Raw genomic sequence first — 27,678 nt, forward strand, 5'->3', positions numbered from 1 at the left:
GGTACCCCCAGGGCAATGGGGTCCCCAACTTGGGTGGCACTGGAGGAGTGCCCAGCTGGAGTGGGGAGGGAAGAACAGGAGGGTCCCCAAATGTTGCTGCCCCCCAAGTCTTCTTTACCCCCAGGTCAGGCAGGGTCCCAAATGGTACTGCCATGGGCCCTGCCCCCCAGAATCCCTCTACAGCCCCCCCAGTGCTGGGTCCCATGGGGGTGGGGGAGTCCTTTCCTGCTGCCTGGGTGTTGGGGACCATTGTTGGTTCCTTTGGGAGAGCTTTGGGGTGCAGGGAGGTAACTGAGGGTCGCAGGGAGGTAACTGAGGGTCCCAGGGAGGCATTTTGAGCTCTCAGGCTGCTGCTGTGGTTTCCCTGGGGGCATTTTGGGCTCCTCCTGCTTGTGGCAGGGTGCAGCATGGGCTGCCTGGGGTGGCACAGGGAGCTGGGGGAGGCTGTTTGGGGGTTCAGGGCTTTATCCCCCCCCAAAGTGCCAATGCCTGCAGCTGGCTGTGCTGGGCCAGCAGCCAGGGGTGCTCCTGCCTCAGCCCTTGGGCTGGCAGCACAGTGCCTGCCCCTGGTGCTGGGCCTTCTGCAGAGCTGGGCAGAGAGGTTAAGGAGGTGTCAGAATCACCCCAAACCCACAGCCCCCCTGCACAGAACACTCCTCCCACCCCTCCCAGACTCTGTTTGCTGGCTGCCAGCTTCTGCTTCAGCTTCTCCCCCTTAACCTTGAGCCTTTTGTTGTCCTGGCTGGAGGGGGAGGATCCACCCCCAGCCCCTCCTGCTGCTGCTGTTGGGTGGGGACACAGCTGGGGACACATCAGGGCCTGTGGTGCCCAGGTGGCTCCTGCCCTACCCAGTGTGCCAGGGTCATCCAGGCCCCATCAAACCCCCAAACATTCCAGAGCCCCAGAGCCCCCCAGACCCCCCCCAGCCCCAGTGGATTCCAATCCCAGCCACAGGTTTCCCCCCATGAGCTCCAAAGGATCCTGATTGCAACCCTTAGCCCCCAGGGATCCAATCCCACAGCCCCCATCAGAACCCCACAGATTGCCCCTCCCAAACCAGATTGATCACCCCCAACCCCACAAACCTCCCCAGAAACCTACAGCCCCCCATAACTTCCCATCCCCCATCCCATAACCTTACAGAGTGCTGCTGTACCCCACAGACACCCCCAGCAGAACCCCAGTAGCTCCCAAGCTAAGCCCCAGGGGCTCCTCCCAATCTCCCCCCAGAGATTCCTCCAGACCCACTAACCCCCAACCCCACAAACCCTCCAACCCTGGGAATCCCAACTCCTGGCCTCCCAACCCCACAGGCAGCCTCACAGAGCCCTCCCCAACCCCCAGCCCAGGGCAAAACCCAGCCCCAGAGGTTCCTGGTCCCAAGATCTGCGTCAGCCTCAGGGCTCTGTGCACTCCAGCTGAGTTTCTGAGCAGTTCTGAAGGGATTTGGTGACTTCTGAAGATGTTTTGGAGGAGTTCTGAAGATGTTTGGGTGATTTTTCAGGCATATTTGAAGAGTTTTGAGAACACAAAACCTCCTTCAAACCTCCCCAAGGATCTTAGCAGTGAGATTTCAAAGGCTCTCTGGGTGCTATTAGGAACTTCTGGGAGGTTGGAGTGGCCAGCAGAGAGGTGTGCAGGGCAGAGCTGAGCACAGAGTGGGTGTGGTGAGGGCAGGGCCAGGGAGGAGAGCTGGGTCCAGGGCAAAATCTGCTGGCAAATGCAGCTGCAGGCAGCAGAGGCCTGGGCAGGCAGTGGGAGGAAGCTTTAGGCAAGGCCTGGGAGAGGCTGTGTGGAGGCAGCTGTGTTGTGGTGCTGGCCTGCAGCTGTGTGCTGGGGGCTGTGTGCTGGGCAAGGAGCTGAGTGTGCACTTGTTGAGGCCTCCCCTCTTGATCAGCCCTGGCTGTGTGCTGTGGCTGTGCTGCTGGGCTTGGAAGCTGCCCCCAGCAAGGCTGAGCTGTACTGCCTGATCCTGGGCAGTGCTGAACCATCCCTTGCAGGTCTGTGCTCTCCTTTGAGCCCTTTGCTTCTCTCTGTCAGGGGCTGAGTCCTCTCTCTGTCATCCCTGTCCCTGTGTGCTGTGGAAGAGCAGAGTTTGCAGATCTGTCCCTTGGAGCAGTCCAACAGGTAAGAAATCCAGAGTGGGTTAACAGCAGGATCCTAGGCCCCCAGTGCAGCTCCCAACCTCTACCACCTCCTCCTGTCCAGCATGTTTCACCCCTCCAGGAGCTCTGAGGCACATCAGGTGTTGTGGTAGTTGAGGAATGCTCCAGGCTGCTGGGGTGAGTTGTGAGCAGGAGGTGATATTTGAGCTTGGGGCGTGGAGGGTGGTGGGAGAAGGTTGAAGGTGTTTTGGTCTTCCCTTGTTCAGTGCTGCTGCCTCCATTGTGTGAGCCAGGGGAGATCAAAGGACAGGGCCTGGTCCAGGAACCACCCTGCCAATGCCACCAGGCACGAGGAGAGTAGGACAAGACCACTGATAAGTCACAGGGTACCTCAGGGCACTGATCACAGGAACCTGGGGTCTCAGCACAGGTATTAGAGGTCTGAGCCCACACTGTGGCAGAAACTGAAGGTTTGAGGTCCTGGGCTCAGGTGCTTCCATCTTCCCTATTGCACATCTGTGACCTCTCCTTCCCACAGTATGGCCTCACAGAAGGATCCAGACAAGAGCTGGGTGGAGAAGCAGCACCTAGAGATCAAGTTGGAAAAGCCAATGTGCAGTCCCAAGGGAGAGGAGGATGAGGAGGAAAAAGAGGACAAGATGGAGGATGATGCTGAGAATGACAACTGTGAAGAGGAGGATAATGATGATGATGAAGGCGACCAGGATGAGGGGGAGGAATGTATGAAGGAGAATGATGCCAGAGCAGGTCCCTCAGTGTCACCCAAAGAGCTGAATCAGTGTCTTGAATGTGGGCAGAGCTCCCTAGGTAGCTCAGAGCTAGTGAAGCACCACTGCCCGCAGCCTGGCTCCCGGCCCTTCGTTTGTGGTGACTGTGGCAAGAGGTTCCGCTGCAACTCTCAGCTCATCCAGCACCGCCGCACCCACACTGGAGAGAAACCTTTCACCTGTGATGATTGTGGGCAGAGGTTCACCCAGCGCGGCAATCTCAACAAGCACCGCCGCACCCACACCGGTGAGAGACCGTTCACGTTTCGACTGTGGTCAGCGCTTCACCCAGCGCAGTCATCTCATCCAGCATCGCCACACCCACACTGGGGATAAACCGTTCACCTGTGCTGACTGTGGACAGCGCTTCACCCAGCGCGGCAATCTCACCCAGCACTACCTCACCCACACTGGAGAGAAGCCCTTCTCTTGTGACAGCTGTGGCAAGCGGTTCAGGCAGAGCTCTAATCTGAGGCAACACCACCTCACCCACAGCAGTGAGAAGGCCTTCAGCTGCAGGGACTGCGGCAAGAGCTTCAAACACAGCTGCACTCTCACCATCCATCGCCGCATCCACACTGGAGAGCATCTTTTCCCCTGTGCTGAGTGCGGCAAGAGCTTTACCACGAGTACTAAATTCATCCAGCACCAAGTCATCCATAATGGTGAGAAACCGTACAGATGTGCCGACTGCGGCAAGCGCTTCACTCAGAGTGCAAGCCTAGCCAGGCACCTCAGTGTGCACAGCACTGAGAAAGCCTTCACCTGCAGGGACTGTGGCAAGAGCTTCACTCGAAGCAGCACCCTCACCAAACACTGTCGTGTGCACACTGGTGAGAAACCTTTCACCTGTGCTGAGTGTGGCAAGAGCTTCGCCCTGAAAGGAACTCTCAACAAGCACTGCCGCACACACGGGAGATCAGCCTGCAAGGAAGGGGAGGCATAAATAGATGCACCCAGAGTCTGTTGGGATAATCATGGCCCTTCTGAGGGGGCCTTTCCACCACCAAAATCACCTCTTTTTTCCTCTGCAATTCTCAGAGGCTGGGGGTCCAGCAGGAACAAACACCTTCTGCCCTACTGAACACCAATTAGTGCTGATGAGAACAATTACAGTGCTGAGTTGGCATAGCCAGAGCTGCCATTGGAGCTGGGCTGAGCTTCACAAGGTTTTTTCTGGTTCATCCCCAAGGGTAAAAATCCCTCTGTCCATTGCCCAGTTGTATCACTACAAGGCCAAAGTTACCCAAATCCTGTCTGTTTGCTTTTATTTCAGACATTCCTGCCCACAATGCCCAAATGCTGAGGGCATTCGCTCCCTAGGAATGGAGCTGGAGCTGTGTGCCCAGTTCAGGGAGGTCAAAGTGAGATTCTCAGAAGAGTCTGGAGAGTGTCTTGCTGGGAGTGTTCTCAGGGACATCTCAGTGGTTTTTTCATTGTGTCAGGGGATGTTAGGTGTTTTGGGGAGCCTGGAGGGTTCTAGGATTGATTTTCAGAATCTTTGGAGGGTGCAGAGGGGATCTCAGGGAGGTGTTTGGAAGCTCTTGGAGAGCTTCTGCCAGCTTTCCACTACAGAACTCTGCTGCTCTGCAGCAGGCCTGGGGCTTCCAAAAGTCTTCTCCCTAGCTCAGCACTGTTCCTGATGGATTCCTGCTCACCTGGGGCTTCCCTCAGCCTTTCCATCCACACAGAAGTGGGAAGAGATTTCTCTGAGTGTTGAGTTTTCAGGATATTTAAGAGTGTAAAGAGTGAAATCACTGCAAGAAAGGATGCTGTGCCTCAGCACAGTGCCCAGAAATGCTCCCCCAGGATGTTTGTCTTACACTTGGATCTGAACTTAGCTCTGCAGCTCTAAGCAGTGTGCCTGGCAGAACTGTGAGCTGTTGCTACACAAGCTGGAGCTGGCTGAGCTGCTGCACAAATCCACAAGTCCTGTGCTCAAGATGCTGCCTTGGGAGCTGAAAGTGCCTGTGCAAATGCCATGATCTTCAGCTGGAGAGACCTCTCCCCACAAATAACTGCCACAGGCACAGTCTGGAGCTATCCAACGTGCAGAGAACCCCAGAAGGGCACTTGGGCAGGGAACTGGGAAGCAGCTAAGGAAGTGCAACTGCAGGTGGGCCTGGGAAACTCTCAAACTGTGAGAGCAACTTGGGGGTGTGGAGCTGCCCCACTGCGGGAAGACTTTAGGGCTGGTGAGCCAGCGCTGGATGCCAGGTGGTGCTGATCCCTTGCTTTAGAATTCCCTGCTTCTCCTCCTTTCCTGTCCTGCAGCTGCTGTTCTGCAAACAAGGGCAGCTTAAGGGCCATGTGTAGAGCCTCTGATTCTCTGCTGACCAACTCCAAGGTGCAAAGTTGTTTTCCTGTGTGAGCCAAGAACAACATCCTGCATGAGCCAGAGGTACTGGCACCTTTGGTTGGAGCATGCTTTAGTTTGTACACAGGGCTGGATTCTACTGCTGCCATGAATCAATGGGAGAGGGAAGAAAGTCTACCAAAATGAGGTACTTTGGGCAAGAGAGATTGGGTTAGGGACTTCCACTCCTGTTAGCTACTTCTTCTGCTAAGGGCTCCTGGGCCTTGTGGTGTTAAGGACACTCTAAGAATCTGTCATGCTGGGGACTCTGCAATGCTGTAATAAAGGACCTGTGAGAGGACTCCTGAGGTTCTCTACCCTCTGCTCTTCTGGCATCTCATGATACCAGCAGGGGGTTGGTCCATTTGTCAGGTCAGAGGGCACCCTGTTCTCAGGGTGAATCATTAAGGACTCAAAACAAAAAATAAGGTGGGGTATGTGTGTGTGCAGGGAACATGGCTTGGGAAAAAGGGTTTGTGTTTAGCTTGGCTTTGAAAGAAGTTGTAACAATCAAGGGTACTTACAGGCCCATTCAAAGCAATTAAGCCAACTCTTTCAGGGACAGCACCTGAGGGGGTGGCTCAGAGAACCTCTGTGCCTGTGTGTGAAACCTAGCAATAGCAGTTTTGTATGTTTTGAGGTTGTGTTTCTCATTTAAACTCGAATGCTGAAGATTCCTTGATGCATTGACAGATGGATTTGTCTTGCTACAATATAAAAGACCTCTCAAGTTTTGCAGGCTGCAACCCTTGGACAAAAGTTTCCTCACAGCTTCATCACAGAAGACATCTTTCAAGGACTCTACCTTCCTCCTATCCCTGCAGATCCATTTGAATCAGGAAGGAAGCTCTCACTTCAGTTCCAACTGAAGGACTGTCGGGGCAGGGTGTAGGTTATGGATTTGTTCTCCTGCTTCCAGGAGGAACAGGGATGAAACGAATTTTGTCCTATTTGCTATGGGGTTCAGCATTGTTACTCTTTTACCTTGTGTAATTTTATATAACTGATTCAAAATGTAGTGTCCGATATGCTACTGGTGTCTAACGATGGTGTAAAACAGATTGGTGCCATTAGCCAATCAAAACTCATGTCTGTTGTGAAAATTGTTTAAAACTTCTTTCCTTCCTTTCTTTCTTCCTTGCTTCCATCTTTGATTGACAGGGTGGTGTAAGAGGCTAACTCTTGTATCTCTTGATGTGAATCCACAAAGATAAAATCACCTTGTGTATCATGGGAAGGCCCTGTGTCACAGCTCTCATGGAATGGTGCTGAAAGTGTGATAAGGAAACAGTTGTGGAGGTTAGCTTTACCATTGGTAAAGAGAACTATGTAGAGTAGAGTAGAATAGAATAGAATAGAATAGAATAGAATAGAATAGAATAGAATAGAATAGAATAGAATAGAATAGAATAGAATAGAATAGACCAGGTTGGAAGAGACCTTCAAGATCATGGAGTCCAATCTATCATCCAACACCATCTAATCAACTAAACCATGGCACCAAGCACTCCATCAAGTCTTCCCCTAAACACCTCCAGGGATGGTGACTCCACCACCTCGTAGGTGTAAAGGCATCTTAGTAGAACCTGTACTTCGTAGTTCCTTTGCTCTGTGTGTACTACCCACCCATAGGTGTTAGGAATAGCTGTTGATTGTATAATCTATAACAAATCAAGCATTTATCATCTTAGTTGCAGCAATATTACTTTTAAGAGTTGTATTATTGCTAAGTGTGGTGGTTTAGGCTGGGTGCTGGCCCGGATGCCACTGCACAGACCACACCTGGGAGGTCCCAAGGGGTGGGCCCAGCCCAGGGGGGTGGTCACAGGAAACCAGGTCTTGCATTCCCATAATGCCCTGCTCCCCTATAAAACATCCACACGGGGTCTTCACTTCCTCTTTTGTCCCCTGCTGCTGCCTAGGTAAAATGGCGTGAGCTGCCTCCCTTGGGCCTGACGAGGCCCAAGGCTGGGTTTGGGGGGGAGGAAAGAGCCCTGGGGGGTTTGGGTGTACCCCCAGGTGGAGATGGGATGTTCTTGGGTATGTTCTGGGATCTCTCTCTTTTGTCACAGTGCTTGTGGTTCTCTGTACAACCTTCATTGCTGTTTTTATTATTTTTCTATTTAAACTTTCCATCACTTTTGCAATCTGTTTGTCTGAGTCGTTATTTCTGCCTGTGGTGGGGTGGGAGTCTGCCCCAACCCATTACAATAAGGACATTGATCAGCAGAGCATGATCATTCCCTCCTGAAGAAGGGCAGAGGTATGGATCCCAGTGAATATGACAAGAGGGTGGGAGAGTGAGAATGGATTGGATCATGTTCTCAGGCTATTAGACCAGGGACTAAAGGATGCTAGAAAAAGGACAAAAAGATTTGTGGGATGGTTAATGTTTGCCATAATATCAGCTGTGATAATATTAGCATCCCCAGCTGCTGCAGTTACAGCTCTGACAAAGGGCATACAAACTGTGGACACAGTGAGAACTTTATTGACCAATGTGACAAATGATTTGCAGCTGCAGGAAGCTATAGATGAGGAAATAATGGCAAGGTTAGAGGCTCTTGAGGCCAGTGTTGTTGGGTTAGGAGACCAATAAGCTGCCTTGCAGACCCATATGATACTGAAGTGTGATTGGGAATATCATAAGCAGGACGTGTGTAACATCCTTGTCTTGGAGTGACTCTCAGCATGATTGGAACTCACTCAGGTCACATTTACAAGGGGCCTTTCATAGCTCCTTGAAATATAATGTCCAAACATTGAAGCATCAGCTGGAACTGCAATTAGCAAATACACAACAGGTGAGGATTGATTCAACATGGCAAGCACTGAACAAAGAGCTGAGCTGGCTGAATCCAAACAATTGGTTCTCAGGTCTGAATCTACGAGTGTGGGTTAGAGGTGGAATCCTTGTAGTGATTGGCATTGTAATTGTAGTGTTAATGGTGTTTGTAATCATAGCCTCCAGGAACAGGAGGATGGTCAGGACACAAGTGATGGCTGCTGGTTTAAACCATATAAAAATGGGGAGTTGTGGGAAAGCAGAAAGTATCTGTGGAAGGTTTCAGGGCAAGAAAGAGCAACAGGCTGCTGAAACTGGAAGGATGGCCTGGTGATAAAGAAGAGCTGACCGTGGTAAACAACCTGGAGTGCGAGACAGGAGGACACTTGCCCCCATGCTGGAGAAACTCAACCTGATATGGGATGAAGATAACAATGGACAGCTGCATATCAAAGGAGGAAATTCAGTGAGCAGCAGTGGTGGAAGAATGTCAGGGAGTTGCTTAGCCTGCTGGATTTTTCCTGTATAAACTGCTTGTTCTGTGCCAATAAACAATTCCTGCTCCACCAACAAGGAGTCTGTGCATGCTTTCAGACAGAGAGGCTGAGGGACCTGGGCTGCTTCAGCCTGCTGAATGGGGTTCAGAGCACTGCCATAGCAGTGTGCACATGGCTGAAGGGTGGTTTCAGAGAGGATGGAGCTCTCCTTGGGTGTGTTACGAGACCAAAACCTCCACAAAGTGCAGTTTGAAAGGTTCAGAGTGGAGGTGAGGCCAAAGAAATGTCCCTGAAAGGGCAGAGCTGCTATGCATGAGGCCATCCAGAGGTGTTGGGAAATAGCAGGGAGAGCTGACACAGCTCAGGGAAGGGATGGAAATGGCAGGTGAAGAGCTGAGTGGGGAAGCAAGATTGGTGTCAGCAGCCTGAAGAGAAAGAGCTGCAGGCATGGGACAGTATAGGAGAGGCTGCAGTAGGGATGGCCAAGGGCTCTGGCAAGCCTGAGAGGCCAAACAGGACCAAGGTCTTTGTCCCCTTGGCTCTGCCACCAAGGCCTGTGAGGAGAAACTTGGCTTTGAGGCTTTGAGGTTCTTCTAGTCCAAGGGCAGTGGTCAGGGTTTGACTTTATGCTTCATAGAACAAAGGCATACTTTTCTGCCCTGTACTTTGCCTTTGTCTCCCTGCAATCCTGGCCTCTAACAAGCTGCTCTAACGAGTCCCTGGGGAGCCTTTGTCAGTAACAAGCCTCAGTGAGGCCAATCAGTGCTTCAAGGTACTTTGGAGTTTCCTTCTGACTTGAACTTCTTGAGAGGCTTCTTGGCAGTACCTTGGCAGAGTCTCCTGGCAGTACCTAAGGATGATGTCATCAGTCCCAAATACTCCATGGGGCTCATTAAATACTGCTGAACCTCTAATTATTGCCAAAGTTTCTGCAGCTAATTGGAGAGGTTTTTGCTGTACAAAGCATCTGATAAAAATGATTTCACAGGGTGAATCAGAGCCCTGAGCCACAGGTGAGGGATAGGATTTGCCTTGCCAGGGGCTGGGGGTCAGTGCTTGGCCCTTTGGATCAATGAAACCCCTCCAGGTTTCCTTAGCAGCAGAGCCACCTTTAGCTGCTTGTCCTGACCTGTCAGCACTGCCTCAGTTCTCTGCTCTCACCACAGCCTGGAGGTACTTCAGTTCCTCCAGTGAAGCTTCCCTTGCATCCACTGTCTCCTTCTGCTCTAACCAGACCCTGGGGACCCTTTCCCAGTATGCTTCATTGGGACCCATTAAGAGTAGAAGAAACTTCAGAGTTTGAATCTGAGTTTGACTTCTGGAGAGGTTTCATCAGCTTCTCAGTCTCTGAGGTTCATGGAATTGACACCAAAGCCACCAGAGGGCTCCTTTAAAATACCTGGTGTGGTCCTTTTGTGCTGAGCCATGCCGGGCTCCTGGGCTGGAAGCTGTTGCTGGCAAGCAGGCAGTGCTGCAGGAGACAGCTCTGGCCCAGAGCTGCTCCTCTGCACAGCACAACAGGGCTGAGGACACTGCCAGAGGATATCAGGGAGATGAGGAAGGCAGAGAGAGCTTCAAGGTGTCCAGGACTGGGAGGGTGACTGAGAGCTTGCTGGAGGAGAAGTCACTGCAGTCACTGACACAGTGAGGCTGTGGGTGCAGGACACTGCAGCTGTAGCTCCGGGAGGCGTTTTCATCTCAGCAGCTCATACTCCTGGAGTGTGCACACAGAAGGAGGAGCAAAGCCCTTCAGTTCCATCCTGTGAGCAGCAGTGAGCAGAGCTGGGGAAGGAGAAGGCTTCACTCCCAGCTCCTCTGCCTTTCTCTCTTCCCTTCACTGTCTCTGCAGCACTGCAGGTCTGCTCCTTCTTTCTCCACCTCTCCATGGGTGTGGTGGTTTTAGGCAATGCCTTTATAATTTAGTTACAGATTTTGAGCTGAAAAGTAGAAACAAAATAAATAGATCACTCTTGGGTGTGAAAAGGAAAAGAAAAGATTATTCGAAACAAATTCATTGGATAAATATCTGGAATCAGAGGAGCTGTACCATAACAATTCTCTCTCTTCTCTTCTGATCTCAGATGTTGTGCTTTGCTCTGGAGAGATTCCCTGATTTGGTTGGCCTTGGCTAAGTCTAACCCACTGCTTTTTTTCTCTCTCCACTCCTCCGTTCTCTCTTGGAACAGGGGGATAGGAGTTAGGGGCAGTGGAAGAGCTTCCCTGGTCTCTGACCAGGTGGATTTCATGTCATTTGGTACCTGTCTAATATTGTCACTGCTGTATGTTTTGTACCTGTTAATTGCATTCCATTGTAGAGTGTAGCTCTTGCTTGTCAATACTGCTTCATTTGCTTCTGACTGAGCTGCAATGGCAAAGTTAATGATGGGGGAAATTTCAACCCACCACAATAGGACTCTTGTTCCCTGGGATTGGGCTGTTGGTCACTTTCTGTTCTGACACCAGAGGAATCTTCATGGCAATTCTGGGTCCCTGCTGCATTTGAAGCTGTGATGAACTCTGCCATGGGTTGGTAGTGATGGGACTGAGCTGATCCATTCCTCCTGCATCTCAGGGACAGGGGTTACAATGAGGCTGAGAGAAGTGTGCCCTAACTTGTCACTGCCTTTCCCTCCTTGCACAGGTCTCCATGGCCAGAGGCAGCAGACGGCCAACAGCAGCTCCATCACTCACTTCCTCCTCCTGCCATTCTCAGGCACAAGGCAGCTGCAGCTCCTGCACTTCTGCCTCTTCCTGGCCATCTACCTGGCTGCCCTGCTGGGCAATGGCCTCATCATCACCACCATAGCCTGGGACCACCACCTCCACACCCCCATGTACTTCTTCCTCCTCAACCTTGCCCTCCTTGACCTGGGTGCCATCTCCACCACAGTTCCCAAATCCATGGACAATTCCCTGAGAGACACCAGGGTCATCTCCTATGTAGGATGTGTTCTCCAGGTCTTCTTTTATGTATTCCTAATTGCTACAGAGTATTTTCTCCTCACCACCATGTCCTACGATCGCTACGTTGCCATCTGCAGACCCCTCCACTATGAGACCCTCTTGGGCAGCAGAGTTTGTCTCCACATGGCAGCAGCTGCTGGGCCTGTGGGTTCTTCCATGCTCTGCTGCACACAGCCAATACATTTTCCCTGCCCCTCTGCCAGGGAAATGCTCTGCACCAGTTCTTCTGTGAAATGCCCCAGATCCTCAAGCTCTCCTGTTCCACATCCTACCTCAGGGAACTCTGGCTTATTTTGGTCAGTGTCTGTTTATTCTTTGTCTGTTTTGTGTTGATTGTGGTGTCCTATGTGCATATTTTCAGGGCAGTGCTGAGGATCCCCTCTTACCAGGGACGTCACAAAGCCTTTGCCACCTGCCTCCCTCACCTGGCTGTGGTCTCCTTGTTTGTCAGCACTGTAATTCTTGCCCACCTGAAGCCCTCATCCATCTCCTCCCCATTCCTGGACCTGGTGGTGTCAGTTCTGTACTCAGTGGTGCCTCCAGCAGTGAACCCTCTCATCTACAGCCTGAGGAACCAGGAGTTCAGGGCTGCCCTGAGCCAACTGGTCCCTGGATGCTCTCTGGAGCAATAAACTCTTTGTCTTCTCCTGCAGAGCAGTTCTGATGTCACTCACAGTCTGGTTTCTCTCTTTTTGGCTGCTGCTGGTGCTGTTCCCTTTGTGGGAATGTTGTTTCCCCACCACAGTCTTTCTTCAGACCATTTCTGATTCAGTGTTGCCCTGTCTGCTGAGACCCAGAGACTGCAGACAGGAGCAGCTGTGCTCCCTGGGTGTGCAGCATGCCAGGAAAACTTCTTCTCATCTAGAAGTTCATAACAGAGACAGAGGAGTCGTGTAAAACTTTATTTGAATAAAGGGAGAGTCCATTCCCTGTGGGGTCTCTCTCATTGCTGAAGGCACAGCTCCCCTTTCATCCTCCATTTCTGGGTGCAGATTTCCCTCTCCCTTTCCCCACTGGCTCAGGTACTCAGCATTTAGTCTTTCCCAAAACCCCTGCTCCATGTCCCCCTTCACACAAACCCTCTCTGCTTCATACATCCTATATTTCTTTAAATTAGGTTCTCCACTTCTCTGGGTGCAGAAGTTAATATTCAGTAGTCTGTTAAGCCTGTGCTCTGGCCTAAAAGTTCTGCAGTTCAGGCTGTGTTCAGTGTCTGCTATCTTCAGACAGACCCCTACTGATTTACAGCAAGGTTCAAGGGAAGGGACTTAGCAGAGGCCCCTTTGTGATTTACATGCACACAGAGAAGGTGAACTGTCTGGTTCCTCCCTGTTGAGGGTTGAGAGAAGGCCTAGCTCTCCCTCCCCCACAAAGAGGAAAAAAAGCAAAAGGATATGCTACATTTACAAGCAAAAATGAAATGCAGGTTATATATACACACAATATCCAGTATTTACAATATATATACAGAAATACACAGCAAAGAAAAATACAGGAACAAAACTCTCTCCTCTGGACAGAGGAGAGTTCCCCCTCTGTACCCCCCTCTCTCCCCCTACCTCCCTTTTTTCCCAAAAGGGGCTAGAGAGAAAGAAAAGGTAGTTAATAAGCATGACATTTTGTTAGGCCTCAAGAAAGCACATGCAGGATTAGTGCTTATCTGGTATCCAAGGTCAAACTGGCTGCTCAGAAGCAGACAGGCTGGGAAAGCAGGACAGAGAGAAACTGAGAAAAAATCCAACTGCACTCAAACTTAAAGTTGCATTCTACCAATCTACCAGTGAAATTCGTTTGGAATATCTGATTGTTTTCATTATTATTCCAAAACATTCAGCCAGAGTGTCCCAGCACTGTGCCTTTTTTAAAGGCACAGCTTCAAATGGTCACAACCATGCACACAGCCTGGGTAATAAGCAAGAGGAGCTGGAAGTCCTGGTCTACCAGTGTGACTATGAGGTAGTCACCATCTCAGAAACATGGTGGGATAACATGCACGATTGGAGTGCTGCACAGGGGGTTTACAGGCTCTTTAGGAGAGACAGGCGAGAGAGCAGGAGGGGTGGCTCTGTATATTAGGGAGTCACTCTCTACCACAGAACTGGAGGCAGAAAATGAGGGGATTGAGAGCCTGTGGGTTAAAATCAGAGGGCAGCCTAACAAATCTGACATCCTGGTTGGAGTCTGTTACAGACCACCCAACCAGGATGAGGAGGCTGATGAATTATTCTACAAGCAACTGGAGGCTGTCTCAAGATCATCAGATCTTGTCCTTGTGGGGAATTCAGATATCTGCTGGAAATTTAATTCAGCAGAGAGGAGGTTGTCCAGAAGATTCCTGGAGTGCATGGAGGACAGCTTCCTGACACAGCTGTTAAGCGAGGCTACCAGGGGACAGGCTCTGCTTGACCTGCTGTTCTGCAATAGAGAAGGGCTGGTGGGAGATGTGATCGTGGGAGGCTGCCTAGGGTGCAGTGACCACGAGATAGTGAAGTTTTCAATATGCAGGGAGATAGGGAGGAGCACCAACAGAACCTTCACCTTGGACTTCCGAAGGGCGAACTTCAGCCTATTTAAAAAACTTGTCTGCAAAGTCCCCTGGGTACCAGCCCTCATGAACCAAGGGGTTCAGGAGGGTTGGACCTACTTCAAACAGGAGCTCTTGAAGGCACAGGAATTGGCAGTTCCCATGTGCCGAAAGACGAGATGGCGGAGAAGGCGACCGGCCTGGATGAGCAAGCAGCTCCTGGAGGATTTAAGGGGGAAGAAGAGGCTGTATCACCTTTGGAAGGAGGGGAAGGCTTCTCGAGGTATGTTCAAGGAAGCTGTTAGATTATGTAGGAATAAAATTAGGGAGGCAAAGGCCCAGCTGGAACTGAAGCTGAACACCTCAGTCAAAGACAATAAAAAGCATTTTTATACATATATTAACAATAAGAAGAGGGGCAGAAAGAACCTGAACTCCCTAGTGGACCTGGAGGGGAACACAGTGACTGAGGATGAGGATAAAGCTGAGGTCCTGAACACCTTCTTTGCCTCAATTTTTAACAGCAAGGCAGGAGTTCAGGATGAGTGGCCTCCGGAGCTGGGTGATGGGGTCGGGGAGCAGAGTAGTGCCCTGGAAATCCATGAGGAGTTAGTTCGGGACCTGCTGAGCCACTTGGATATTCACAAGTCCATGGGCCCGGATGGGATCCATCCTAGGGTGCTGAGAGAGCTGGCAGATGTGCTAGCTAGGCCACTCTCCATCATTTTCCTCCAGTCCTGGCTCACCGGTGAGGTCCCAGATGACTGGAAACTGGCCAACGTGGTCCCCATCCACAAGAAGGGTCGGATGGAGGAACCTGGAAACTCCAGGCCAGTCAGCCTGACCTCAGTGCCAGGGAAAGTGATGGAGCAGATTATCCTAGCGGCAATAACTGCACACCTGAAGGATGGCCAAGGGCTCAGGTCCAGCCAACATGGATTCAGGAAGGGCAGGTCCTGCCTCTCCAACCTGATCTCTTTCTATGATCAGGTGACCCGCCTGGTGGATGTGGGGAGGCCTGTGGATGTGGTCTACCTAGACTTCAGCAAGGCCTTTGACACCGTCCCCCACAGCAAACTGCTGACTAAGCTGTCAGCCCGTGGCTTGGACCATTACACTCTGTGCTGGGTTAGGAACTGGCTGGAGGGCCGGGCCCAGAGAGTGGTAGTGAGCGGTGCCACATCCAGCTGGAGGCCAGGCACCAGTGGTGTCCCCCAGGGATCAGTGCTGGGCCCTGTCCTCTTCAACATCTTCATCAATGATCTGGATGAAGGGGTAGAGTCAGTCATCAGCAAGTTTGCAGATGACACAAAGTTAGGAGCAGATGTTAGTCAGTTAGAGGGTGGAAAGGCTCTGCAGAGGGACCTCGACTGACTGGACAGATGGGCAGAGTCCAATGGGATGGCATTCAACAAGTCCAAGTGCCGAGTGCTGCACTTTGGCTACGGCAATCCCATGCAGAGCTATAGGCTGGGGTCGCAGTGGCTGGAGAGCTCCCAGACAGAGAGGGACCTGGGTGTGCTGATCGACAGCCACCTGAATATGAGCCAGCAGTGTGCTCAGGTGGCCAGGAGGGCCAATAGCATTCTGGCCTGCATTAGGAATAGTGTGGCCAGCAGGAGCAGGGAGGTCATAGTGCCCCTGTACTCTGCTCTGGTTAGGCCGCACCTTGAGTACTGTGTCCAGTTCTGGGCTCCTCAGTTTAAGAAGGACATTGAGACACTTGAGCGTGTCCAGAGAAGGGCAACAAGGCTGGTGAGAGGCCTTGAACACAAGCCCTATGAGGAGAGGCTGAGGGAGCTGGGATTGTTTAGCCTGGAGAAGAGGAGGCTCAGGGGTGACCTTATTGCCCTCTACAACTACCTGAAGGGTGGTTGTAGCCAGGAGGGAGTTGGCCTCTTCTCCCAGGCAACCAGCACCAGAACAAGGGGACACAGTCTCAAGCTGCGCCAGGGGAGGTTCAGACTCGAGGTGAGGAGGAAGTTCTTCACCGAGCGAGTCATTCGCCATTGGAATGGGTTGCCCGGGGAGGTGGTTGAGTCATCGACCCTGGAGGCGTTCAAGGGGAGATTGGATGTGGCACTTGGTGCCATGGTCTAGTCATGGGGGCTGTGGTGTCAGGTTGGACTCGATGATCCTCGAGGTCCTTTCCAACCTAAGTGATACTGTGATACTGTGATACTATTGGGCCAGGCTCCTGGGCTGGAAGGTGCTGCTGGCAAGCAGGCAGCACTGCAAGAGACAACTCTGGCCAGGAGCAGGTCCTCTGCACAGCACACCAGGGCTGAGGACACTGCCAGAGGATCTCAGGGAGATGAGGAAGGCAAAAAGAGCTTCAAGGTGTCCAGGACTGGGAGTATGACTGAGAGATCACTGGAGGAGAAGCCACTGCAGTCACTGGCACAGTGAGGCTGTGGGTGCAGGACACTGCAGCTGTAGCTCCTGGAGGCATCTCCATCTTGGCAGCTGACACTCAGCTGAAGGCTCCTGGAGTGTGCAAACAGAAAGAGGACCAAAGCCCTTCAGTTCCATCCTGTGAGCAGCAGTGATCAGACTTGGGTAAGAAGAAGGCTTCACCCCCAGCCCCTCTGCCTTTCTCTCTTCCCTTCACTGTCTCTGCAGCACTGCAGGCCTGCTCCCTGTTTCTCCACCTCTCCATGGGATTCTTGTTCTCTGGGATTGGGCTGTTAGTCACTTTCTGTTCTGACACCAGAGGAATCTTCATGGCAATTCTGGGTCCCTGCTGTGTTTAAAGCTGTGTTGAACTCTGCCATAGGTTGGCAGGGATGGGACTGAGCTGATCCATTCCTCATGCAGCTGAGGGGGGAGGTGTTCTATGAGCACTGCAATCTTTGTTCTCAGAGAAGTGTGCCCTAACTTGTCACTGCCTTTCCCTCCTTGCACAGGTCTCCATGGTCAGAGGCAGCAGATGGCCAACAGCAGCTCCATCACCCACTTCCTCCTCCTGCCATTCTCAGGCACAAGGCAGCTGCAGCTCCTGCACTTCTGCCTCTTCCTGGCCATCTACCTGGCTGCCCTGCTGGGCAATGGCCTCATCATCACCACCATAGCCTGGGACCACCACCTCCACACCCCCATGTACTTCTTCCTCCTCAACCTTGCCCTCCTTGACCTGGGTGCCATCTCCACTACTGTGCCCAAATCCATGGCCAATTCCCTGAGGGACACCAGGGACATCTCCTATGCAGGATGTGTTGCTCAGGTCTTTTTTATCCCCTTTATGCTTGGTGCAGAGTATTTTCTCCTCACCACCATGTCCTACGATCGCTACATTGCCATCTGCAGACCCCTGCACTATGAGACCCTCCTGGGCAGCAGAGTTTGTCTCCACATGGCAGCAGCTGCCTGGGGCTGTGGCTCTCTCAATGCTCTGCTGCACACAGCCAATACATTTTCCCTGCCCCTCTGCCAGGGCAATGCTGTGGACCAGTTCTTCTGTGAAATCCCCCAGATCCTCAAGCTCTCCTGCTCCACATCCTACCTCAGGGAACTTTGGCTTCTAGTGCTCAGTGCCTGTTTATCATTTGTCTGTTTTGTGTTCATTGTGTTGTCCTATGTGCAGATCTTCAGGGCAGTGCTGAGGATCCCCTCTCAGCAGGGACGCCACAAAGCCTTTGCCACCTGCCTCCCTCACCTGGCTGTGGTCTCCCTGTTTATCAGCACTGGCTTTTTTGCCAACCTGAAGCCTTCCTCCATCTCCTCCCCATCCCTGGATCTGGTGTTGTCAGTTCTGTACTCAGTGGTGCCTCCAGCAGTGAACCCTCTCATCTACAGCCTGAGGAACCAGGAGCTCAAGGCTGCCCTGAGCAAACTGACCTCTGGATGCTTTCAGAAGCAATAAACTCTTTGTCTTCTCCTGCAGAGCAGTTCTGATGCCACTCAGTGCAGGCCCAGCCTGGCTGCTCAACTTCTGGCTACTACTGGGGCTATTCCCATTATGAGGATGTTGTTCCCACACAAATGTCTTTCTTCTGACCATTTCTGGTTCAGTGTTGTCCTGTCTGGTGTGACCCAGAGGCTGCAGTCATGAGGAGCTGTGCCCCCTGTGTGTTCAGTAATAAAGGACCCTGCAGGGAGTTATTTCTCTGAGTTCCTTCCTCCAAGGTTTCTGTGGAGCTGCAGGGCAGTGCCTGTGTGCAGAGGTGGAGGGGCAGAGTCCAGCACAGCAGCAGTGCCAGGAAGCCCCAGAGCTTGGGCTGTCCTCAGCTGCTCTTTCTTCCCTTCCACCCTCTCCTGCTGAGCCTGTGTGCTGGGGCAAGGCCTGAGTGCTCTGGCATCTTGGGCACTGTTCTGCAGTGTGGCAGTGCTGGGACTGCAGTTAGGGACAGGCCAGGGGCACTGCTGGTACAGAGCTGTGCTCCAGAGCAGCACTGCCATCAGAACAGGAGGTCTCCTCATGCCTTCATAACCTAACCCCTTGTGTAGTAGTTTGGGATGGGTGCCCTCTGCTAGGGGTGTGCTTCCTGTGTCCAGAAGTCCACCCCAGAGGGGTATTTCATACCATAATTCTCTGAAGCACTATAAGAACCAGCGTTGGGTCTGGCACTTTCTCTTTCTTCCCTCTCCGCCACCCAGTAACTGGGGGAGATGTCTCCACAGGGGGATGGGCAGGCTCAGATCTGGCCAGCTGAGACTAGCCTAGCAGTGGGGGAGGGAAGAAGGAGCCCTGGGGGTCTTGGGTGTACCCTCAGGTGGGGATGGGATATTTCTGGGTCTGCTTTGGGATTTCTTTTGTCACTGCTCTTCTGGTTTTCTGTAAACATTCGCTGCTTTCTATTTAAACTTTCCATCACTTTTGCAATCCGTTTGTCTGAGTCGTTATTCCTGCCCGTGGTGGGGATGGGGTCTGCCTCAACCCATCACACCTTGCTATTATAGACTGCACCTATTCAGAGTCCAAACTGGATACCCTGACCCCCTTCCAGTGTAGACTCAGTCCAAACATGGTTCCTTTTTCTCCTCCCTATACAGATGTGGCCTCATCCCATTACAAACTGGATCATACTGTCCTCTAGCACTGCAGCCTGGTTCCCATCCCAGCACAGAATCTTACCCCCTGGCTCCCTTCCCAACACTGAATGCATCCATCCTGGTACAAACTGCATACTCTCATGCCCTCCCCGTACAGTCTGGACCTTTTCCCAGTCCAAACAGGATCCCTTTAATCCCTCCGAGTACACATTAAGCCTTGTGCCAATATGTATCTCCTTATGCTCTCCCAGTACAGCCTGGACCTTGTTCCAGTACAAGCTGCATTCCCTGACCACATTCTAGGACATTATGGGGCCTGAACAGCACAATTTGGGATCCTTTTCACCCCTCCCAGTACAGACCTGGTCACATCTCAGTACAAACTACATCTCCTGAATCCCTCCCAGCTCAGATGTGCTTTTATCCCAGGACAAACTGCATCACTTTGCCATCTCCCATACAGGTTCCTGTGCCACTACAAAGTGCATCCCTTGGACCCCATCCCATTCCCAGATGCACCCAGCACAGCACAAAGTGGATATCCTGATCCCAGGGCAGCTGTGGCCTGATCCTGGTACAAATTGGATCCCATTGCCATCTCCCAGCACAGTCTGAGTCTCATCCTAGTACAAAGTGCATCTCCTGAAACCCTGATTCCATCCCAGCACAGACCAGGACCCATCCCTGCAAACTGATCCCCTGATGCCCTCCCATTTCAGACTGGGGCCCCCTCCATGTACAAACTGAACCTCTCTGAGCTCTCCCAGTACAGACTGGGCCTTGTTCCAATTACAAACTTGTGCCCTGATCCCATCCCAGAAATTGGAGAGAGAGGATCCTTCTACTTTATTCTTGGGGGTGCTGGCTGGGTGAAAGGGCCCAAAGAGTGGTCCTCAGTGGAGTTCAATCCAGCTGATGGCAGACAGTCACAAGTGGTGTTCTTCAGGGCTCAGTGCTGGGACCACTTCTGTTTAACATCTTTATTGATGACTTTGATGAAGACACAGAGTGTGTCAGCAGTGAGTCAGCAGATGACACCAAGTTAGGTGGCAGAGTTGATCTGCATGAGGGTAGGGAGGCTCTGCAGAGCGACTTGGACAGATTGGATCTATGGCCAACATTACCAGGAGGAGCTTCAAGAAGGCCAAGTGCCAGGTCCTGCACTTGGGGTACAACAACCCCAAGCAATGCTCCAGGGGCAGTGTGGCTGCAGAGCTGCTGTCTGGCAGAAAGGGACCTGGGGGTTCTGATGGACAAGAAGCAGAATAGGAGCCAGCAGTGTGCCCAGGTGGCCAAGAAAGCCAAAGGCATCCTGGCTGGGATCAGCAATGCTGTGTCCAGCAAGAGCAGGGAGGTGACTGTCCCCTAGAACTCAGCTCTGGGGAGGCCACACCTTGAGTGTTGTGTCCAGTTTTGAGCACCTCCATCCAAGAGAGATGTGGAGGTGCTGGAGCCAGGGCAGAGGAAGGCAAGGAGCTGGGGAAGGGCCTGGAGAATAAATCTGATGAAGAGCAACTGAAGGAGCTGGGGATGGTTAGTTTGGAGAAGAGGAGGCTGAGGGGAGACCTCATGGCTCTCTACAACTTTCTGAAAGGAGTTTGTGGTTTGTGGAGAGGCTGCTGCTGGTCTCTTCTCACAGGTCATTAGTGACAGAACAGAGGGAATGACCTTAAGCTAGGACTGGGTTGGTTCAGACTGAGCAGTAAGAAAAACTTTTCCCATCCAGAGTGGTCAGGGAGTGGAATGTGCTGCCTAGGGACTAGGTTGTGTCACCAAGCCTGGAGGTGTTTCAAGGTGGTTTGGATGTGGTGCTTGGGGATATGGCTTAGGGGTGACCCTAAGTAGGGTTATTGGTTAGACTTGGGGATCCTGAGGGTCTTTTCCAACCTGAATGTTTCTGTGATTCTGTGAAAGACTGAGAGCCCTGGGGCTGTTTAGTCTGGAGAGGAGAAGCCTGAGAGGGGATCTGATCAATGGCTATCAACATCAGAGGGGGGTGTCAGAGGAGGGTGCAAATCACTTGGCAGTGGTGCCCAGTGACAGGACAAGGAACAATTGGTGCAAGATGGAACACAGCATGTTCCACCTCAGCATGAGGAGACTATTCTGTGCTGTGAGGGTGCTGGAGCCCTGGAGCAGGCTGCTAGAGGGGTTGTGGAGTCTCCTTCTCTGTAGGTTGTGAAACCTGCCTGGATGTGTTCCTGTGTGACATGCCCTGGGTCATCCTGTTCTGGCAGTGGGGTTGGACTGAATGATCTCTGGAGGTCCCTTCCAACCCCCCATATTCTGTGACTCTGTGATTTAAGCTCTCCCAGTTCAGACTGGGCTCATCAGAACATGATATCCTCTCCTCAGCCCTGGCCTGAGCCCCAGTCCTCAAAGGAATATCTGAGTCCTCAGCCCCCCCTGGACACTTCAGCCCCAAACCTCCTTCCTGTGCTCTGACCCCACTTTTATATCCCCTCCTACCCTTGAGTGACTCTGCTTGGCCCGTAGCACAGGGCAGGGGCTAGGAGCTCCCAGAGCAGCCTCATGGCTTTGGAAGAGGTGCAGGAGGTGAACTGTGGCTGAGCAGCTGATGGACATCAGGAGCAGATGCGTTCCAATGCCTTGGGAAGAAGGGCCTCTGGCAGGGACCATTCCCAATGGCCTGGGCTGGAGCAGAGCCTGAGCAGAGTGAAGATGGCCAAGAGCAGCTGGGTTGTGGTAGGAGGAGTGTGGCCACCCAGACACAGAGGTTGTCCTCCCCTGCACTCACAAAGTACAACTTAAAGGCTCAGACTGGAGGCCAGGAGAAAGAAATGTCACTCAAAGTGTAGAGCTGTGGTGCAAGAGATGACCCAGAAGGAGTCTGGACAGCCCATGTCTGCCTTTGTGTGTCAAGGAACAGGCAGCAAGAGTGGAGAGGCCTGAGTGAAGGTGTGCAAATGTCAGGGAGAGAGCTGGCTGGGGAAGCCAGATGGATGTCAACAGCCTGAAGGGAAAGAGCTGCAGGCATGGGACAGTGAAGCACGGCCTGCAGGAGGGATGGCCAAGGGCTCTGGCAGGGCTGAAAGGCTCAAGAGGGACAAGGTCTTGATCCTGTTCCTTCTGGCAGCAGCTTCTGCCACCATGGCTGATGAGATGAAGTTTAAGTTGGAGGCTCTCTCAGGATCTGCCTTTCCAAGGCCTGAGGGTCAGAGCTTGGCCTTTCTCTTTCCTAAACCAAGGCCAGGGTTTGTTCAACTGCACTTTGCCTTTGTCTGCCTTCAATCATGGCCTCCATGGAGCTTCTCTAACCACCCCTAGGAGGCTTTGTTGCTAATGGCCCTCAGTGAGGCCAATTAATACTTCAAGGCACTCTTTGTTTTTCTTCTGACTTCTTGAGCAGATTCCTTCAGTCTCCTCTCAGTGTGTGAGGCTCAGGCAATGATCCCCATGTGTCCTAAGAGCTATTTGTGTCTCTGTAGTTTTCTTCAGGATTTCAAAGTGCTCCTCACAAAGCTCCTTTATTATTTATTTCCTATCAAAGGTAGAATATTCTGTTAGCTTTCAGTTCAGAGCAGAGATGATAATTCACCAAGTGACACTGACCCAGGCTATCTCACCAGGATATCTGCACTTGCAGGGAAATCTGTCCTTCAGGTCTGACACTGAATGGACAGCTTTGCTCCTCACCCTCCCCAGCCTCCCCACTGCTGTCCCTGCCCAATCCCAATCCCATCCAAGGCTTTCCAGGCATTGAAGCCTCTGGGTTTTGCCAATATCATGGGCACAATGCCAATGGACAGTAGCTTCATTAGTACAAGTTGGGCTATCTGTAGCTGTGGTAGGGATTCACTCCTCTGTCCATCAGGTCCATGGGCAGTAGCCATCACTAGTTCCATGGGACTAAATGTTTGAATTTTGGGGCTTCCATATATTCCTTATCAGCTGCTGACAGTAAAAACTGCTTCTGCCAACTGTGTGTCCCAGCTGTGCCTTGGGCTGAGTCTTTTACTAAGACCATTGGTCTGTTCAGCTACACCATTAGCCTGAGGATAATATGGGGTAGGGAACACTCCTTTAATTCATTCTCCTTGCACCCAGTCTTGCACTGTACTCACTGTGAAGTGTGATCCATTGGCACTTTGGACACACTCAGGCACAGGTGGAATGCTGAACCATTTCTCCAGAGCTTCATTCCTTTGAGCTCCTGTGGCAGTACTGGGAGCTGTGGCCATGGTTCATCCTGAAACCACTTCTGCTCCTACCAAGACATAACTTTTCCCAGGAGAGGTCTTCAAAGGGCCAACAGGATCTATTTGCCAGGGACTACACAGAGTCTTCTTGTGTCTGGTGTGTTGGGGAGAGGCTTGGTTTGGGTGGTTGGCCTTAAGCCTTACCCAACATTGTGGACAAGATCTAAGAATTGTTTCAAACTGACTGTCCTCGAGGCTGACACTCAGAATAGAGGTTGGCCTTCCCTGGGTGGCCTCTTCTGATGTGCAGCCACTCAGCCAATCTTGTTCAATCTTCCCCTTCATTGTTCACCACAGGAATTTTTGCTGGGTGATCTGCCTGCTGGTTCCATTTTGCAGCAGCTCCTCCCTTCTGTGCATGGCCTTTGACCCATCCTACCTTTGAGGCTCTTGACTGACCTATTTCTCAGAATCATTGCCAGTCTCCAGCTCTCCAGATTGATTAGATTCCCCCTGACACATCCATTCAGTGGCATCTTTGTAGGCTGCACAGGAATCAGTGTGAATAGCAGTGGCACCATTCTCTGCTGCCAGCATGAGTGCAGGGCAATTCTCCTTCCTGTGCACCACCTTCCTCTGTCACAGTCTTCCCAGTACCAACCTCCATCACTGCAGCTTTCTGTTGCCATTTGCCTCCCATGCAGTGGGTGGATGCAGCTATGAACCACACTCCTCCTGCATTTGAGTCTGTGGTCAGCTCAGCTGCTGCCTTAGTTGCAGAGAGTTCATAGGGCAGACCTAACAGCACTGTGTCTGCAGTCCCAGGCTGTGGTAGGTTGGAAACTTCTGCTGGAGCCTTTCTCATTTTCCAGTGACTGTCCAGTGAGCAGCACTCAAGCCAAGAGAGACAAGGCAAAAAGAAGACATCAGGAATCTATTCAAGATCCATTCCTGGCCAGCCCTGCAGCTTGCTTCTCATCAGGGGATCGTAGTCTTCCTTCACCAGGCATGGGTGCAGGGCTCCTTGGCAGGAAAGTGTATCCCTCCCTCCCCACCCAGCCCTCCCCGACTGTGTGGGAGTCTCCTCAGGGCCTGAATTGAAACTGACACACATCCCATGACAGACTGAATACTTTTATCATCTCCCAGTACAGGCTGGATCCTAGGTTTCCCTCCCAGTACAGCCTGGGCCCCTCCCATCCTCTCTACTCAGTCCCCTGCTCAAATGTAGTGAAGCAGAGTGAATCCCTCACCTCATCCCTTACACCTCAGCCCGTCCCATACCCACTCCTGACCCTGACTCTGCCCCCATTGCTCATCCTGCGTCTAGCCTTTACCCTTGGCATTGACCCTTGGGTGTTAACCCCAGGCCTCAACCCAGCCACAACCTAAACTCTGCCTCTCAGAACTGGCCCTTGCCAGAACACTCAGCAGGACATCTGAAGGAAGAAGACTTCTGAACAAATGGAGATAAAGCAGCAGATGGCAGCTCTAGACAGAGAGAGAAAAAAGGCTGAGTCTGGAAAGCAGGCTGGGTTCTCACACCCCTGGGCCTCACTTAGAAGAGAAGGACAGTTCTGTGGGATTGGCAGAGGACCAACAGGAAAAATACATGACAGACGACATGGGAACTGCAATGTTGTTGAAAGGAGAGGAGATGGCAGCAAAGACCAAGACATGGAAGGACTTTCTCTATCAAATAAGTTTTTATCCTTCTAATGCCTGTGTGTTACTGAGTCCTAGATGAGGACCATGGTTAACCTTTTCAGCACAGGTTCATTTTCTAGTGATCATTCCATGTCCATGCAGATTAGTGAAGGATACTGCTGAACGGCTATGGGAGGCACTGAGTTTGATTTCCTCACTTCACTTTCAAGACCCTCCCAGGATCCCTCAATGACACCTCCCTGAAGTGGGCACATGGCTTCATCCCTGGCCCTGGGGAAGAAATGCCCCCAAAAGTGGCCATTTGGGAAAGAAAGGTCAAAGAAAAAGCAGCAAGAGACAATACTTTATTAGGGTTGGGGTTTCCATTCTAATTAGGCATTAGCCTTGGGTTGAGGTTTTTCTTTTACCTCTAGGAAACCCAAAGTGTTGAGGAACAAACAGCCAAATCCCAACCCAGCTGCAGTGGTGGCAGTGCCTGTGCTGACTCAGCACTGTCATTACTCCCCTCAGCACTGGCTGGTGTTGAGAAGGGCAGAGGCACCTTTGCTTCTGAGGAAAGAAGGGGTAAAAGGCCTACCCAAGAAGGCCCCCCACCAGGGGGGTCACGTTTGGCCTGGCAGTGCTGGGGTCGGTGTATTGCTGTGTCCCCGGGACACGCTGGTCTCCGGCACGGGGGTGAATATCTCAGGTGAGGGAGGAGCTGCGGATGAAGCCCTTGCTGCAGCCGGTCCGGGTGAGGGGGCTGTCACAGGTGTGGGTGCAGCGGTGCTGGCTGAGGATGCCCATCTGGGTGAAGCTCTTGCCTCAGGCAGAGCAGAGGTGCAGCTGCTTCTGGCTGTGGACACAGCAGTGCCGGATGAGGTTGGAGCTGAGGGTGAAGCTCTTGCTGTAGCCACCGTAGACAGAGGGCTGGGCATGGGCTGGGGGCAGTGGGGCTTCGCCAGCTCCAAGATGGGTGGCAAGCTTTGCCCACCCTCAGGGCACTCATGTGGCTGCTTGGGTGGCACAGAGGGGCTGATATGGATTTCCCATCTTCCTCCTCTTCATATTCTTCCTCCTTCAGTTCTTTGTCCTATTCCATGTCATCCTCCTCTTCTTCCACATCATCCCCTTTGTCCTCATAATTATTGTCATCCTCCCCCTAATCCTCACATACTTCATCCTTGATGTCCTCATCCATGTCTTCATCAACCACTTCTCCTCTTCCTCAAAGATGAGCTTTGACTCCTCCAAATTATTCTTCAGGTGATTCTTCTCCTCCAAGATCTTGTCCAGGTCCTTCTGGGAGGCCATGCTGCTGAGAGGAATGGTCACCCCTGTGCTCTTGGGCAAATCCTTGGGGACCAAGCGACCGAGAAGAAGGAACACTGTGTGTGACTTCTTGCAATGGAGGGATCAGAGCCCTAACTCCTGTGCTGAGTCCCCTGGTTGTAGTGCTGATGCGGCTGACACCTCCAGGATGTAGCCATCCCAACCATCGCCCTCTGGCCATGCAACTGATACCTGACTACCTGGAGCTCAGGGAGGTGAACTCCTAAATTCCCATCACAGCCAATGACCCTCAGAGATCCAAAAGTGGTGAAGTGTGGTTTGGGAGGAGGGTCTGGAGAGGGTTGAGCGATGCTCAGGGGTCAGCTGGAGCCTCAGATCTTGCTGCTGACCCAAAGTTGGGTTCTTTACCTTCTGGCCTGTTCCAAGGAGCAGATCTGCAAACTTTGCTCCTCCCCAGCACAAAGAAGCAGGGCTGATGGAGAGAAGAGAAGGATATGACCCCAGGCAGACAGAAGCAAAGGCTTCAGAGGACAGGACTGACCTGCAAGGAGTGGCTCAGCCCTGACCAGGGCTCTCCCAGCCTTGCTCTTCTCTCCCTGTGGCTTGGGGATTGGTCACCTCCTGCCAGCTCAGTGCATCTGTGCTTGGATCACAGCCAACAGGGAGCTGATAGAAAACTCTGACAGTCAAAAACTTCAGGGTCTGTGCAAGTGGCAGAAGATCCCAGGATGATTCAGCATCCAAGGTTCTCCAGATCAGAGAAACACCTGATGAAAGTCAAGGATCTCCACCTCTAAATACAGTGACCCTAGAGTCAGAGCCTTGGAGCTCTACTGGATCACAGCAGCTGTGTCCAGCATCTCCCCCACTCAGACATCTCTCAGGCACAACCTGCACCAAGGGCCAGCACCAAGTCAGACTTCTCCAGGCTCAGTTCTCATCCTCTGAGAATGTTCAAGCTTTGTGAGTGTTTGCCCTGAGCTCCAGGAGAAGGAAACTGAACTTCAGGGCATCCTCTCTGCCAGCCACCTCTCCACCTCTCTGTGTCTTTGGACAGAAACCTTTGCTGACACCATCTTGGGGCCCCCCACTATGTTCCACTGGAGGCAGCCAGCTCTGTCCCTGTGTCTGTGTTTGGTGCTGCTCTCCAGGCACAGCCATAGGAATAGATTTGAATTCAATATTGCTTCATGAGGAAGGGCTGCTAGGATCCAACCTTTTCATCTGCTTCTCACTCTCAAGAACTCTTGACTGCCTGAGAAATCACAGCCATGGCAGAACTTGTTGGCTTTGCCTCATCCTTGTGGACAGGCAAGCTGCTGAGAGACAGCTTGTGCTGAGCAGATGGGTCCAGAGGGCTTAGATTGCTGAGGGAACTTTCTCAGCCTTGGCTTTGCTCTGCTTCAAAAGAGCAACAATTCTTCTGTGGCTGTGTGCAGGCAGTTCTCTAAGGAGAGCAGGGGACAGCTGGTGCCATGGAGCTGTGAGCTCCAGCTGCAGAGAGCAGTGGAGAAGTCTGATGCAAGGAGCAGGGATGTAAGGCCCAGGTGGGCAGGGACAGCAATGG

At 52.1% G+C, this 27,678-nt stretch overlaps 2 protein-coding genes across 2 annotated transcripts in view; both read left to right on the plus strand.

Moving 5' to 3' along the window:
- The window catches only part of LOC137457103 (zinc finger protein 721-like), a 316,030-nt gene that overhangs the window by 130,154 nt on the left and 158,198 nt on the right, over positions 1 to 27,678 (plus strand). The window contains 2 exon segments of the mRNA XM_068168909.1: positions 2,799 to 3,162; positions 3,164 to 3,767. Coding sequence (XP_068025010.1) covers positions 2,799 to 3,162; positions 3,164 to 3,767 — 968 coding nt within the window.
- Positions 17,294 to 17,809, plus strand: LOC137457098 (olfactory receptor 14J1-like; the record flags this gene model as incomplete). The annotated part of the gene is made up of 1 exon (XM_068168904.1): positions 17,294 to 17,809. A coding segment is annotated over exon 1 (516 nt), but the record flags the coding sequence as incomplete, so codon positions are not given.

This window comes from Melanerpes formicivorus, unplaced genomic scaffold (genome assembly GCF_026170545.1).
Source record: "Melanerpes formicivorus ecotype bairdi unplaced genomic scaffold, bMelFor1.0.p_v2 SCAF_159, whole genome shotgun sequence".
Lineage (NCBI taxonomy): Eukaryota > Metazoa > Chordata > Aves > Piciformes > Picidae > Melanerpes > Melanerpes formicivorus.